This window comes from Microtus oregoni, unplaced genomic scaffold (assembly GCF_018167655.1).
Source record: "Microtus oregoni isolate MIOR12 unplaced genomic scaffold, Mior012 000086F_ref0000336, whole genome shotgun sequence".
In the NCBI taxonomy this organism is placed as follows: Eukaryota; Metazoa; Chordata; class Mammalia; order Rodentia; family Cricetidae; genus Microtus; species Microtus oregoni.
Genome location: NW_024544552.1, coordinates 3,715,092 through 3,731,714, shown reverse-complemented (window position 1 = coordinate 3,731,714; position 16,623 = coordinate 3,715,092). Strand labels below are relative to the sequence as shown.

The window sequence follows — 16,623 nt, the reverse complement described above, 5'->3', positions numbered from 1 at the left end:
CATATGGTTGCTGGGAATTGAACTCAGGACCTCTGGAAGAGCAACCAGTGCTCTTAACCTCTGAGCCGTCTCTCCAGCCCAACAAGCTGGATCTTTCTTTGTGTAGTGTCCTCATGCCTTCTTTTATCTATGTGGTATGCAGATGGGGGTGCATAGATAAACCAGGGGACCATTGTGTTAGTTTGTTGGGGCCACTGTAACAGATGCCACAGGCTGGGTAGCTTGTCCAAACTTTTCTCACAGTTCTGGATGTTGAAAGTCTAAGATGGATTACTGGCTGGATTAGTTCCCTGTGAGACCTCGTTCCTTGGCTGGCAGATGGCTCTCCCCCTTGCTGTCTGTTCACATGCCACACACTCCAGGTGTGCCTCTGTGTGTGTGTCTTTATTGTAAGGAGACCAGCTGGATTGGATCGAAAGATCCAGTAGTAGCCTCGCCTTAACATCATTGCCTCTCTTAAAGGTCCTGGCTCCGAGTACATGCTGAGGTATTGGGAGTTGGAGCATAAGTATGAGAATTTGGGGGAATCAACACAGTCCATAACAACATAAACCGTTGTGGAGCTGGCCTTAAAAGCAATGGCTTGGCCGGCAGTTTCCTTTTCTGCTGAATTGAGTAATGTAAATGAATTGAGTATGTAAACTTTCATTGCTGCTGCTGCTTTTGTGGTCATGAGAATAATGGTGGTGTTGGGAATGGACTCGCCTCTTCTATTTTTCCCCCAAATAGAACCCACATTCTTTGGGAGTAGGAAAGCAAAAGTTCTCCTTTGCGGTTGGTCCTGTTTTGTTGTCTTTGCCTTGTGAAGTGCAGGCTGGTTTCAGAGTTACCAAGTAGCTAAGGCTGGCCTTGAACTCTTTCCTTATCCTTATCTGCCCACCACTACATCCCAAGTACTGGGGTACCAAGTCTTTGCCAGTGGGACTGGCTTCCAGTTGATATAGAACCACGAACGAATGAGGGAGACCATGTGTTTTACTGGTACCGGCTTTACCTGAAAGACCAAGTGGCTGTGTCTGACTCTGTTCTGAGTTCTTGGTGAATTTTTTTATTTATTTATTTTATTTTATTTATTATGTATACAATATTCTGTCTGTATGCCTGAAGGCCAGAAGAGGGCGCCAGACCTCTTTACAGATGGTTGTGAGCCACCATGTGGTTGCTGGGAATTGAACTCAGGACCTTTGGAAGAGCAGGCAATGCTCTTAACCACTGAGCCATCTCTCCAGCCCCCTCTTGGTGAATTTTCCAGCCCTCTCTTCACTCTCATCCTTCCCTTCTCTTTCCATTCACTTGAGACAGGGGTTTCTCCCACTTCTTGCTGTTTTAGACCCTGCATTAGGGGTTTTTCTGGCTCTTTTTCTACTTGTGGCTCTTTGTTCTTCCCCTGGAGGTCTTCAGGTACCAGTGTACACAGCCCAGATGGAGAAACCAGCGTCCTTCCAATGTATATGCAACACTCACTGCATCCCAGGTGCAGAAATCAGCCCCGTTTATAAAACAGTAAGCAGGAATTATGGGTAGAGAGAGTAAACACTGTTTTGAGACAGTTGAATTTAAAATCACTTTGTTAGTGTGGTGTGGTGGAGCAGGCATGCAATCTCAAGCATCCACTCCTAATCCCAGCACTCAAAAGGAGGGGCAAGACAATTTCCATAAATTAAAAGCCAGCCTGTTCTAGGCAGCCAATTCAAGGACAGTCTGGCCTACTTAGTGAAATCTTATCTCAAAAAACCAAAATATCAGAATTAAGCCAAAACCACTTTGTTTTTAAAGTACAGAACTAAAAGAATTGGAGAGGTGGCTCAGGGATTCAAAGCACTTGTTCTTCTAGAGGACGGGGTTCAGGTCCCAGTACCCTCATGATAGTTCATTACCATCCATAACACCAGTTGCAGGGGATCTAACGCCCTCTTCTGGCGTCTGTCTAAGTTTTAGGACTTGAGAGAGGGTTTGGTAGTTAAGAACTGAGTTTGGTTCCTAGTACCAGCATTGGGAGGTTCACAACCACCTCTAACTCCAGCTCCAGGGGGATCTGCTGCCCTCTCCTGGCCTCTGTGGTCACCCACACACATGCACACAAATAAAATCTTACAAACAAAAAAACAAGGCTAGGTTTTAGGAGCTGGGAGTGTAGTTCAGTTGGTAGAATGCTTGCCTAACATGTATGAAGGCTTAGATTCAATCCCCAGTGATGCATAAAACTATGGATGATGAAGTACTCTTGTAACCCCAGCATCCAAGAGGTAAAGACAAAAGGAACAGAAATTGGCTAGCCTAGATTACATGAGACCCTATCCCAAATAAAACAAAAATACTAATTTTAGTTTTCTCCCCCCAGAACTAAGGCTTAAAAATGAATTATGATAGTATTAAAATATTGCATAGATTGGATTTTGAAGGAAGTTTGTTTTTCTTTGTTTGGCCATACTGCCATCTGTCCTGCCCATTTAAAAACTGGACTTTGAAGATAAACCTCAACAAGTAGGTATTAGAGTCTACTATGACTTAATTTGTTTGTGTTGTGTGTCACTCAGCAAATACCTGATACATAGTATCAGGCACTATGCTAGGGGTTGAGTAGTACTTAGAATAACAAATGAAACTTAGTTTCTGCTCTCTGGGCATTTGCTGGAGAGAGCATGGGAGTGTTTTTATATAATAGCACGTAATTCGGTAAACACTTTAATGGTGTTTTTGCAGGGGCTAATTAATGAAAGTCCCGGAAAGAGGCTAAGAGAACTGGGGTGTGGTGGGTCATTTCCCGGAAAAAGAAAATCACGGAAGAGATGGGTGCCAACCAGACCAAAGAGGGGAAAGGGTGTTTTCCATAGCACAAGCGGCTTGAGCAAAGGCAGAGATTGGGAAACAGCTGGGAAGTGGTTTTGCGTTAACAGATCGTCAGTTGCAACAGGAGAGTGGGTGAAAAATGGGGAGCTTATCGCAGCTCAGATAGTGCTGGAATTTTCTTAGCTTGCTGAAAATTTGCATTTCACCACGCAGGCAGCTTGGAATCCACCAAAACAGGTCGCAGGATTGGATCAGCCTTTGACTGGGTGGCTGTAGCCTGCCTTGCCATTGGGCTGTATTTGAAACTCTGTTACCACTCACTGTTTTAATTTCCTCCCAGGGTTTTTGTTTTGTTTTGTTTTTTGTTTTTTTTCGAGACAGGGTTTCTCTGTGTACCTTTGTTTGCCTGGAACTTGCTCTGTAGACCAGTCTGTTCTTGAACTCCCAGAGGCCTCCCAATTTTTTGTTTGTTTGTTTAGTTATTTTCTTCATTTTTTTGGAGACAGGGTCTCTCAGACAGATGTGGAGTAGGGCATATAGAATGAAAGATAAAAAGCCTGAGGCAAAAATGTAAATGAAGAGACAGGTTAAGTTACAAGAGCTAGTGGGACTAACATAAGATAAGGCAAAGCATTCATAATTGATAATATGTTTCCTTGTCTTGTTTTGGGACCTGGTTGGCAGTCCAAGGAAGCCTACTAAAACTGTCTCTGAGGATTTATGCATTTGTGTGCTTGCAACACTGCCTGGTCCATTCTAAGTGCTCAGTAACTGGGATATTTGCACACTGTGAAGATACACTGCTGTGATTGGTTTAATAAAGAGCTAAACGGCTACTAGCTAGGCGGGAAGCATGGGTGGGACTTTGGGGGAGGGGGAAGTAGGAGATGAATTGAGGTGCCTGAGAAACACCAGGAGACACAGAAGAAGCAGAATGGGAGGTACATAACAGAACGTTATTAATAGAAATGGGTGAAGTTATAAGAGGTAGTTAAAAACAAGCCTAAGCTTTCATAATTAATAATAGGTCTCCGTGTCATTATCTGGGACCTGACTGGCAGGACAAAGAAAGAGTCGTTAAAATGGATTTTCAGTTTATAGACTCAAAATTTAAGGAGGCCAAAAGGCTAATCTTTAACTTTGTGTTGTGAGTTTCAGTAAGGGAGGTGTATGTGGTAACACACACATGTGATCCTAGTACTGGGGAAACTGAGGCAGGAAGTGTTTGAGTTCAAAGCTAGCCTGGGCTACATAGTAAAACCATGTCTCTTTTGCACACAAAAACCAAAACAACCAAAACAAAAAGTAAGTGAAACTGAGCTGGAGAGATGATCCAGAGGTTAAAAGCACTGACTGCTCTTCCAGAGGACCTGGCTTTGATTCCCAGCATTTACATGGCAGTTCATAAACTATTTCTAAGGCTAGTTGTAGAGACTCTAACTCCTCTTTCTGACCTGTATGGGTGCGGCACACACATGGTGCACAGATGTTCATGCAGACAAAACACTCATTTATATAAAAGAAAAATAAAACGGGCGATGGTGGCACACGCCTTTAATCCCAGCATTCGGGAGGCAGAGGCAGGCGGATCTCTGTGAGTTCGAGACCAGCCTGGTCTACAGAGCTAGTTCCACGACAGGCTCCAAAGCCACAGAGAAACCCTGTCTCAAAAAACAAAACAAAAGAAAAAATCACCAGAAAATAGACTTTTTTGTTTGTTTTGAGGTGTTTTTTTTTTTTAATTTATATATCTTTTTTTTTTTCCTAGACAGGGTTTCTTTGGATCCTGTCTTGGAACTTACTCTGTAGACCAGTCTAGCATTGAATTCACAGAGATCTACCTGCCTCTGCCTCCCAAGTGCTGGGGTTAAAAGCAGGCACCACCACCGCCCGGTCCTAAAAATAGATTTTTTTTTTTTTTTTTTTTTTTGATTTTCGAGACAGGGTTTCTCCGTAGCTTTTGGTGCCTGGTCTGGAACTAGCTCTTGTAGACCAGGCTGGCCTCGAACTCCCAGAGATCTGCCTGCCTCTGCCTCCCGAGTGCTGGGATTAAAGGCGTGTGCCACCACTGCCCAGTTTAGATTTGTTTTTTTTAAGTAAATGAAACTTGAGAATAGGATTTCTCTGTTTTATTTACTCTGTGCATTAGTAAGAGTTTGTAGGAGGGTCAGAGGTTAGATTAAAAAAGAAAAAGAGGGGCTGGAGAGATGGCTCAGCTGTTAAGAGCACTGACTGTTCTTCCAGAGGACCTGGGTTCAATTCCCAGCACCCACATGGCAGCTCACATCTGTCTATAACTCCCAGATCAGACAAACATGCAGGCAAAACATTAATGCACATAAAATAATAAATAAATTTAAAAAGAAAAAAGAAAAAGGGAGCTGTGCTGAGGCCAGGGAAAGAGTAGAGGTGAGGCTGGCCGGAGAATGATTGTAGTTGGGGTCCATGAGGGGATCCCTAACTCTTCTGCCCTACCCATGAAAGTTAGAAGGGGATGCCCTCCTGAGGCAGTTACAGTGACAAGGGGGATGATTTGGTGGGTTGGGATATAAGCCTTCCTCATGTAGTACTTACTGCTTAATTTAAATGTCCCATTGGGCTACAATGGCCTGCCTTGGGCACACAGTCAAGTAGGGAACAGAGCTGGGATTTGCACACAGTTGCACATAGGTCGTCTGGTTCCAAAGGCGTGCAAAGGAATGAGAGGGGAATGTGGGCCCCATTGGTTGCCTTGTGTTTGGCGGATGAATAAGAAGAGCATGGTGCAGAGGCTGGAATTGAATCACGGGGGACATAGGCAGGCACCGTGGATGCTAACTATTAGTTAATTAGTCTTTATTTTTAAATCGAAAATTTTCATTTCGTGTGTGTGTGTGTGTGTGTGTGTGTGTACGTACATACGTACGTACATACACACCAGTGTGGAGGGAGGTAAGAGGAACTGGTTTTCCACTTTTACCATGTGGACTGGGGAAGCTATCTCAGGACTTCAGGCTTGGTGACAAGTGACTATACCTCCAGTTGAGCCATCTCACCTCCCCACAGTAGACTTTTGAGTCTTGGTCAGGTGGGTCTTCGCCAACAGGCATTTGCAGTGGAGGGGTTGATAGACATTGAGATGCGGGTTCCTGTGTTTTTACAGAACATGAAGTAGGTTGTGTCCATTATGATTCTCAAGAGGGGACTGTGCCTGGAGCCCAGAGTTTTTATGTGTGTCTGTGACATAATCCCTGGATGTCTTTTTGATCTCAGTTTCAAAAGACTCAGAAGACAGTTTTAGAGACTGGGGAGATGACCCAGCGGGTAAACCTGACCAGAGTTCAGTGACCAGAACCCATGTAAAAAGTCTTTGGCCAGGTAGCCTGGACAGCACAGCATGGTGGCAGAGAGGAGAGACATGGTCTGCAAGGTGGAAGAGAGAAGTGATTTCCAGAACGTTGTTTATTGACCGTGCATTCTTATCTCAGCATGAGCATCCACACTCCTAATTAATCAATTAGTTGATTAATTAAAAACTTCATTCGATACCAGAAGTGACTGCGGAATAAAAGTCATACACGTTGTGGCTTGTGTCTGTGTGTGCGCACGGGCACACATGAATTTTAGATGGTTTTCCAGTTTAATTAGATGCTTGCTCATGATTTGGGTGGTGTCATAGGTTGGGTTCTTGGGAAGCTGACTCTGAGATACCAATTATCATACGAGACACTTTAGTAGGGCGTGTCCTTGATATTCACCCCTGTGGAGAGGAGAAGTCTGTAGGATTGGGTGGAGAGAGGGGCTGAGGTGCACTGACAACTCCTACTCCTGTCATTGTCTGCCTACTCCTCAGGGAACTTCGGAGAGCTGGGAAGTACCCTCCTGTCATTGTCAGATAATGGCTTCTGGCTGCCCTTACCCTGGTAGAAAGCAGGTCCCGGGGCAGGGCGGTGTTCTGTAGCTATGAGCCTGTGGGCTGCCTTTTGGCGGCACTCCGGTCTCTAGGACAGTGAGTTCTTCATTCCTAGTGAGGTATCTGGTTCAAACATCACCGTGTGTACATCACAGAAGGAAAATTGCAAAGCTTCGGAGCCTTTGTAGAACAAGGTTCCCAGCATTCAGGCAGCGATGATTTGTGAGCCACCAGACCTGGCCTGGAACTCACTGTATAGACCAGGCCGGCCTGGAACTTGCATTAGTTTTCTTGTCTTTGCCTCTTCTTTTTGATTAGTTTTTGTTTGGTTGGTTTTTTAGTTTTGTTTTTTTTATTTTTATTTATTTATTTATTTTGGTTTTTCAAGATGGGGTTTCTCTGTGTAGTTTTGGTGCCTGTCCTGGAAATAACTTTGTAGATCAGGCTGGCTTCAAACTCACAAAGATCCACCTGCCTCTGTTTCTCGAGTGCTGGGATTAAAGCCATGCGCCACCACCGCCCGACTGTCTTTGCCTCTCAAATGATGGGTTTATAGATACATTAATTTTTAAGATTTATTATTTGTGTGTATGCACATGGGTGGGGATGTCAAAGGACAATTGGAGTTGGTTCTCTCCTTTCACCTTGGCGCAGGTTCTGGGGACCAAACTCTGGTGACGATGCTTGCGTCATCAGGTGGGAAGAGCCTTTAACCACTGAGCTTTTAATCGTATCCCTCCCCAGGAAGATTTTCCCGTTTAATGAGGGCTATTTGATTTAATTTCTTGTTCTGTTGTTACACTTGAGTATGAATTCAACGTTAATTAAAACTATAACGAGCCGGGCGGTGGTGGCGCACGCCCTTAATCCCAGCACTCGGGAGGCAGAGGCAGGCGGATCTCTGTGAGTTCGAGACCAGCCTGGTCTACAGAGCTAGTTTCCAGGACAGGCTCCAAAGCCACAGAGAAACCCTGTCTCGAAAAATCAAAAAAAAATAAAAAATAAAAAAAATAAAACTATAATGAGCCAGGCGGTGGTGGCACACGCCTTTAATCCCAGCACTAGGGAGGCAGAGGCAGGTGGGTCTTTGTTAATTGAAGGCCAGTACAGCCAGAATTGTTATACAAAAAAAACCCTTCTCAAAAAAATAAAATAAAAAGTCCATAATGAAAAATATGCGAAGTGATAGTATTAGAAATAACTTAGAGATCAATGTATGACTTTTTAAGAGTAGCATCGAAGGGACTGGAGAGATGGCTTGGAGGTTAAGAGCCCTTGCTGCTCTTGCAGAGGACCCAGGTTCGGTTCCCAGCAACCTACTTGGCAGGTTACAGCTGTCTGTAACTCTGGTTCCAGGGGATCGGATACCTTCTTCTGACTTCCTGGTGCAGTACATACATGTAGGCAAAGCACTTATGTATCTGTGATGTCAGTTTATTAGGGAGTGCTCTCGGGATCCACACTTGTGGAAAGAGGGAGGGTTACCTACTGTTACGTGGAGATTTGAAACAGGAATCTTTCAGGGATTCCCCAGATCTGGAGTTGGGAATCCCAGCATTTGGGACGTAAGGACAGGATGATTAAGATGCTCCAGGCCAGTCTGGTTTACAGTGGGGTCCTTTCTCAAAAACAACAACAAAAACAAAACCCAACTGATTGTGTCTGATTGAAATCAATGCATATTAAGATACTCCGTAGGCCTAGCTGGGGGCGTGGCTTGGTAGTACTGTGCATGCCTGTTATGTACAAGGCCCTATCTTTGATCCCCAGTACTGCAGAAACAAAGTACTCTTTTAACAGTGATGCCAGAGAGTAGGAGAACAACAGGACTCTGGGGACCGTCTAGTGCAAACTCTTACGTTTCAGTTAAGGAATGAGACCTCAGAGTCCAAGACTGTATTCAGTTCTGTGGATACATAAATAAAGGAAGGCGTACTTGAGTGTGGTAGCTATGCTCGCAGTGTACACATCTTTCTGCCTTTATCTAAGGACTCTGACTTAGAGCTATAAATAAGCACATTCTTTGTAGATTTGGACTTTGAAAGCACAAAGGAGGGTGTGTGTGCGCAGTCCTCTGTCACTAGCTTGAGGACTTTACTGTGAACTCCGATGGCTCCCCTGCTCCCCTGTTACTATTTTGTTAGCGTCCTCATATTTCCACCCCCACCCACACTACCTTTTCTTTCTCCATTTGGCGAGTGTGTGACTCCAGTGAGGTGAGCTGAGCTCAATTCTAGTCGTCGCTGGGAGTCACAGCCAGCTGTGTGTTTTCGTGCTCCTGGCTTTACTTGTGGTCTCTGTTGCTTGTGTAAAATTCGGCTACTGACTCTTGTCCTGTGCTGTGTCCTGCTTGTTTCAAGGTTCAAACAATGTAACATCTCCGAACCCTTTTGGAAAGGGCTAATGTTCTACAAATGTCAAGTGGTGGTTTTATCCTCATTACCCACCCTTCCTTCCCCTGCCTGACTTGCCTCCAGCTTGCTGGCTTTCTTTCAGGATTGTTTCGACAAGTGGCAGCGTTTGGTGGAGCTCTCTCTGAACCATGAAATGTCATTCAACAAGCTCCCTTTCAACCAGTAGGAATGTCATTAGAGTATTAGGAGCCATAGAGGAAGCTAAAAATAAAGAGAAGTTGTGTTTGAAAGAAATGTTTTATATCTATTGATAAAAGTAGTACTGGCCTGCCCGCTGTTGTAACAACACATTGAACGTGTTTAGGATACTGGCCAGCTTGACCCTCCCTTTACCTTAAGCTCCCAGCCTAATTTCCTAGCTCTGTTCCTCCTTCTCTGTGGAAGCTCTCTCTCCTGATGGGGTCCCTCTCTTTTCTTCTCAGGCTCTTTGGTACAAGGCAAGGGATCAGTGTACACTTCTCAGCCCGACGTCCAAGTTGCCGAGAATAACTGTGAGTGGGCCAGAGCTATGAGGTCATCAGGGTGGGGGTTGGGAGGATGTAGCTTGTGGTTTGGGGCTGCTTCTTTCTCTCTCTCATTTTGGTCCTGTCTGTAGCTGTCAAGCTGTCCTGTACCTACTCTGGCTTCTCCTCTCCCCGAGTGGAATGGAAGTTCGTCCAAGGTGACACTACCACGCTTGTTTGCTATAACAGCCAGATCACAGGTAAATTGTCCCACTTGTTAAGATTGCAGTGTCATTGGCACTGCCCAGCCTGGGTTCCTGGGGTGGGGAACATCCCCGGAGCTCTGAGTATTTCCTTTTAGCGGAGAATGAAGGATGTACCTTGGGTCCACCTTCCTCTTTTCTTTGCTGGCCAGTTTACTCTGTCTCTTCTGCTCCTGTCTCTTTATAGCTTCCTATGCAGGTCGTGTTACCTTCTCGTCCAGTGGCATCACATTCAATTCTGTGACCCGGAAAGACACCGGAGCATATACTTGTATGGTCTCTGAGGACGGTGGCCAGAACTATGGGGAAGTCAACATCCACCTCACCGTGCTTGGTATGTGCCGTGTAACTTCGTGTAGGCTTAAAACCAGTTGTTCCCCTAAACCTGATAGTAGACTGACTGCTAAGCTTTAGGCCTTGCAGATGGGGAGACTATAGAGAGGGTGAGTGCTCCTCCCCTCCCCCACCCCGTTTAATGGGAACTCGGGGTATACAGGTTGCATCTCTAGCTGATTGGTTGAGAGTGTCATCCTGGTTTGTTACCTACACTTATGTAACCCTATTGTCCTTGCGTTCCCTCCCTAGTGCCCCCATCCAAACCGACGGTCAATATCCCCTCCTCCGTCACCATTGGGAACAGGGCAGTGCTGACCTGCTCAGAACAAGATGGTTCCCCACCTTCTGAGTATTCCTGGTTCAGGGATGGGATAGACATGCTTACAGATGCCAAGAAAACCCGTGCCTTCGTCAATTCTTCATACACCGTTGATCCAAAGACAGGGGACCTGGTACGAAAAGGGAGAGGTGAAAGGTGGGGGGGGGGGGGGCAGCCGTAGAACCCCTGAGAGTGGGAAGGCAGAGACATCAGGGCTGACAGCATCAGAGAACTAATGGGATAGATGCTTGATTTATTCGAGCAAGAAACCAGTGTATTCTCTTCCCTCTAGATCTTTGATCCTGTGACAGCCTTTGATACTGGCGAATACTATTGTCAAGCCCAGAATGGCTTTGGGACAGCCACGAGGTCAGAGGCCGTACGCATGGACGCTGGTGAGTGAGAAGGTGACTGCGGCCTGAGGTTAGAGCTGGGGTACAGTCAGAGGCCAGTTTTCATGTGCTTATTGACAGCTTTGTCAGTGCACAGTTGTCTGTCAGGACACCTCACCTCTTAATTTGTGTCTCACAGTGGAGCTGAATGTGGGGGGCATCGTGGCCGCTGTCCTGGTAACACTGATTCTCCTTGGAGTCTTGATTTTTGGCATCTGGTTTGCCTACAGCCGAGGATACTTTGAAAGTAAGTGCCTTCCCCCCCTGCCTTGTTTGTGATAGCCCAGGCTATCACAACTCACAGTGATCCTCCTACCTCAGCCTCTAAGTGCTGAACATAGTAGCAAGTGCTACTGTACCCAGCTGGATGTTCTTTGTCTTTGCGTGGTTTGTGGGTAGCATCTGAGTATGGACCCTGATACCATGCTCCATGTGCTGGTACCATCTGCCCAGGGAGCATGGATAAGTTGATTTAGTTCCTATCAAAAACCACATACTACTTCCCCCTAATGCCCTACTCATACAGCATTCTGTTCTGATAGTAATCATGGTCTCTCTTTCTCTCTTTTTTCTTTTTCAGGAACAAAGAAAGGGTGAGCCGTGGTGCTGTCCCACAGGGTTCTCTCATTAAAGCATGGGCTTGTGTGGTTTGGAGCTGAGCTGAGTCCCAGGAGTGGGGTGGAGAGCTAGGTGGAGGCAGCTGTTTCAGAGGGAATGACCCTGCACCTTGCACTCTGTTTTTCTGCAAAGGTTTACCTTCTGACCCCCCCCCCCATCCTGGCAAGGATACATTGTTACCAGGGTCTGAGTGTTTCCGATTTCGATTTCCGCTTTTCCCTTAGGACCGCACCAAGTAAAAAGGTGATCTACAGTCAGCCCAGTACTCGAAGTGAGGTGAGTGTATCTGGCCTGAGGAGGGGATGCCTGAAGTGAAGTGTCTAACCTGCTTGTGTGTTGATGAGCAAAATGAGACTGGTGTTTACTGACGTTTTATTTCCCTAGGGGGAGTTCAAACAGACCTCGTCATTCCTGGTGTGACCTCCTGCGGCTCACCTGTTTCTTCTCCACTTGTCTTACTCAGGTGCTACAGGTTCCAGCCCCTGCTGGCTGTAGCTGCACAGGATGCCTTCAATGTCTTCTAGGTCTCACAGGACCCCTTGCTTTTATTTTAGCTAGGATACGGTTTTAATAAGGTCGGCTATTTCTCCCTCCTCTTTCCTGCCCACCATGGCCTGAGACTAGTTACAAAGTCTCATTCCCTGTTCTGATGTGGAATTGGACAAGAGTCCTAGATTTGGCAGCAAAAATGACTGGACTGACAGGAACCTGAAACCAGTACCTGACTTTAATGGCCTTTGAATAAGAACTTTTAAGCCTAATTCCCCAGTTTTCTCTTCGCTTGATGAGGATGGTTGCCTGCTGCTCTAGAGTGGGAATTGGAGAAAGGAGGGACTGAAGCATTCGGTGGTGACCTCAGCTCTTTGGTCTCTGGAGCCTTCTGTCCCCACAAAATGTGCCACTGGGATTCTTCTCCTGGATACAAGCAAATTGCCACCACGGTCCGTATGAGGTGGGAGAACTCAGCACTCTCCCAAGAGGCTTGGAGTAAGAGAGATTTAAACTACTAATCTAAAGAAAAGGCTGGGACTTGTAGCCGGCAGCACTCTTCCCTTGACTGGAACAACTGCACAGACCCTTGTAAGATGTGTGTGAATTCTGGAGATGTGTGCATTGTAGTCTTGCCCCTTTGGTGGACTCTGTGTGTGTGTGTGTGTGTGTGAGAGAGAGAGAGAGAGAGAGAGAGAGAGAGAGAGAGAGCGCGAGCGCGAGCGCGCGTGAGTGCACACGCTGGGCTTCCCCAGCTCTTTGGCAAGGTTGTGTTTCTGTGTGTTTATATTAGACAGATGTTGGAAATAAAAATTTGGTTTGTCAAACTTGTTTTTGTTGAAGTAAGGGAAGGAGATCTTTAAGGGACGGCTTCTTTGTATGAACAGGAAAATACATGAAAGTTCTGCTTCCCAGCAACCTGTGGCTGGCCCTCAGGACTGTTTTCTTAGCTCAAGGCAATACTTCAGAGACGTCAGAACTTCCTCGCAGCCTCCTACTGCTCGGTGAAGCTGGAAATCTGCTGGCAGGAAGTGGGTGGGTTCTCCTTAGCCCTTTAGTCCAGTGGGGAAGAAAGCGCCCTGCACTGTCCTGCCTGCGTGCATAATGGACCAAGGCTTCTAAGGGGGCGTTCTTTGATCATTTGAAGAACTGCCTTAATGTTTGAGACAGCAGAAATGACAAGATAGCTCTGGGTCATTGCTTTCTTCACTGTGGGCCCCTTTCAGCCGCTGGAAATTAAACACTCGCCTAAGGGTCTTCCACCAATAAAGCATTTTCCAAAGGAAATCAAATCCAATTGAACAATAAAAGAAAAATTTGAAACAGTTCAGTAAAGATAAGACCTTTTCAAGTATGTTTCAATTTGTTGTCATGGTTGGGGGAGGGGGATGGGGGGTGGGATAGAGGAGGGTAAGGGTAAATTAAAGGGCCCAGGGTCCTTTACCCCTTGAGATAAATAATTCCCTCAGGGGCTTCTGATAAGTATGAATCAATTTACAGTCTTGGAGTTTATCTCTCCAGGTTACAACAGCCCTTGGAAATGCCACGTCTACTTTTATTTCCCAATGTCAAAATTAATTTTTGTAATAAATGCTTATTTTTCACATCGATTTTGTTTAAATCCTGAAGTTCTGCAGTAAGAGAATTGGGACTCCCAGATGGAGTAATAGTTAATAAGCTGGTAAAGGGCTTGCCTAGCATGGCAGAAGCCCTCAGCTATGCTGATTGGATCCCCAGCACTGCACACAGTCAGGTGTGATTGCGCATGTCTGTGATGTGATCCCAGCCTTTGAGAAGCGGAGGCGGGAGGTTCACAAGTTCAAGGTCATCCTCAGCTAAACAGCAAGTTTGAGGTCTTGTCTCAAGACAAAAAAGAAACAAACAACTGAAAATGAGAAGACGGGTGAAATTAAGGGGGAAAAATAATTATGACTTCAGAAGTGGCTTGAACATCTAAAATTTTCCTGGTAATCTTGTTATTTGAAATTTCGGATGTCTGTTCATGTCTCTTAAAAACATTAGTTTTTAATTTTAAATAGGCGTATGTGTGTGTGTGGGTGGGTGTGGTATATGCAGGTGCCCTGGAGGCCAGATTAGGCCTTGGATTCCCATTGACCTTGAGGTTGAGGCAACTGTGCTGGGAGCTAGACAGGTCCTGTGGGAGGAACAGCAAGTACTCTTTGTTACTGAGCTATCTCTCCAATAGCTACATTTTAAAAATAGATTCATTTGGGGACTGGAGAGTCGGCTCAGTGTGGTTAAGAACACTGGCTGCTCTCCAGAGGCCCTGCGTTCAATTCCAGCAACCACATGGTGGCTCACAACTATCTATAATGAGATCGGGTGCCCGCCTCTGGTCTGTAAGCATACATACATGGAGGCAGATCACCGTCTACATAATAAATCTTAAAAGTAGATACATTTTAACTTAGCTTCTTTTTCATAGGCTTGTGTTTGAATGAGAATGACTTAGAAATTGCTGCTATATTAAAGATTTGGGCACGGGGGATGGGCCATTCCCATGGGCATTGTTTCTGTGAGCTAGTATAAAACTGTTTAGGATGCATCTGTTGTTTTTTTTTTTTTTGGTGAAGGTATGATTTGGCATGCACACTCTTGTGTTATGATTGTCACAGTCACGTTAACACTTTATCTGAGGGATTGGCCCTTATCTAAGGGTAGTTCAGGAGTAGAGTCCCTGTGTAGCACACTCGAGCCTGGTTTCAGCTTCTCCAGAGAGGAGGAAGGATGAATGTGTCTTCTATAACCATGCTGCCCTTTAGACACCTCAAACTTTGACCAACATGGCTGTTGCTGGTTTTGACAGGATCTGTAGTTCCATGAAGGCCAGTGATGGAGGAAGCGGAAGGAAATGGAATGAGGTGACAGTTTAACAGAGTGGCTAGAAGAAGAAAAGATGTAATTGTTATCTTCAGAAATGGTCTTGAAGGGCTGGAGAGGGGGCTCAGTGGGTAAAGGCACTTGCCACGAAACCTGATGACCTGCGTTTGATGCCCTAGATCCACAGGATAGCTAGAGAGGTGACTCCTGCAAGTTGTCCTCTGACTTACACGTGTACTTGTGTGCACACAGGTATACACAAAAATAAATGAATGTAATCAGCTTGGGTTTTCTATTGCATCAATGAAACAATGAAACACAATGACCAAAAGCAATGGGGAGGAAAGGATTTGCTTGTTCATTTTATTTTCATCTTTCTTTATAGCTGAGTAAAATTTCATTTTATATGTGAGCCATATTTTCTTTATCTGTTGGTAGATATCTAAGCTAGTTTGAGGAAAGGGTTCATTTGTCTTATATTTCCATATCACTGTTCATCGTTGAAGGAAGTCAGGACAGGAATTCAAATGGCAGGACCTGGAGGCAGGAGCTGATGCAGAGGTGATGCGTAGTGATGCTTACCAACCTGCTCCTCAAGGCTTGTTCATCCTCCTTTTTTTAACTTTAAATTTTCGTTTTTTGTGTCTTTCACATCATGCCTCTCGAGTCCACTCATCCTTCCTCCCCAAATAAAATTTAAGAGGAAAAAGGAGAAAGGAACAATCTCATCATAGAAGCTGCAGTGAGACACAGTGAGTCAGGCAGTAAACCCCTTTATCCGTGCAGGTGTTCATCACAAATTTTTTGATCTGATTTGAGGCCCTTGACCTCTGCTTCACCATCGATCCTGAACCCTCACTGGGACCCCTGGACATGCTGTTGGCTGTCCTGTGTCGTGTAGATTCTGCAGCCCCATGTCCACAGGACCAATGCCACCCACCACCACCACTCCGTGTCCCAGCAGATCACAGATGGGTTGGATGTTCGGGCAGGTCAACCTATAATCCTGGTTCTTGCCTGAATAGCCGGGTTAGCCTTCCTGCCGTTCAGGATGAGCTCTCCAGCATTGCCCTGCCTAGTTCACCCCAATTGTGGTGTTTTGTTTGCACTCCCATACCTACCCGTTCAGAGCCAGCTCTACTGTGTTGCCCAGGTGGAGGGGCCGTTCTCCCGAGTGCTGCAGCTGATGAGGTTCAGGAACAGCTCTTCCAACTGCCTTAGGCTTTGATAGGGGGTGCATCTCTCCCCCCCACCCATGCTGCTCCATATCAGATGAATAATGGGAACAGCTTTCACATGCTTACAGTGTCTCCTGTACCCACACCTTCGCGAACCAGGTCAGTTTTACTGTGCCTCAGGCGAGTGCTGCACCCGGTAAGGGAGAGGGGTCAGCTCCCTTGTCCACCACAGGTGGTGGGGGTGGGAAAGGTGGGGGGACATCCTTGCCTCGCCCTCACCACCGCACGGCAGATGACGGGGCGTGGCCAGCTGTCCCACTCTCACAGCCTAAGGGCTGTCTCACCTGAGCCAATGCCAACAGGGTCTGCTCTACTGTACTGCCTAGGTGAGGAGCAGGGCCCTCTTTCCTGTGTGCTGCAGGGAGAGGGTCAGCTTGTCTGTCACAGGTGGTAAGGGGTAAGGGGAGCATCTCTGCCCTGCCCATGTCATCACATGACAGAGAGTAGCGGGGACAGTTCTCCCACGCTCACAACTTGAGGGCTGGCTCATCCACACCTCCACCGACAGAGTTGGCTCTTTTGTTCTGCCGGGAGAGGTGTAGGACCTGCTTTCTCAAGTGTGCAGCTAGTAAAGGGGTCAGCTACCTC

At 46.1% G+C, this 16,623-nt stretch overlaps 1 protein-coding gene across 1 annotated transcript in view; it reads left to right on the top strand.

The window, feature by feature from the left end:
• Window positions 1–13,296, top strand: part of F11r (F11 receptor) — a 28,440-nt gene extending 15,144 nt beyond the window's left edge. Inside the window, exons 2-10 of the mRNA XM_041643571.1 lie at window positions 9,519–9,587; window positions 9,692–9,799; window positions 9,990–10,136; window positions 10,388–10,590; window positions 10,750–10,852; window positions 10,989–11,096; window positions 11,430–11,442; window positions 11,692–11,743; window positions 11,852–13,296. Coding sequence (XP_041499505.1) covers window positions 9,519–9,587; window positions 9,692–9,799; window positions 9,990–10,136; window positions 10,388–10,590; window positions 10,750–10,852; window positions 10,989–11,096; window positions 11,430–11,442; window positions 11,692–11,743; window positions 11,852–11,887 — 839 coding nt within the window. The 3' untranslated portion in view covers window positions 11,888–13,296. The remainder of the gene's footprint in view (window positions 1–9,518; window positions 9,588–9,691; window positions 9,800–9,989; window positions 10,137–10,387; window positions 10,591–10,749; window positions 10,853–10,988; window positions 11,097–11,429; window positions 11,443–11,691; window positions 11,744–11,851) is intronic.
• The last annotated feature ends 3,327 nt before the right edge of the window (window positions 13,297–16,623 follow it).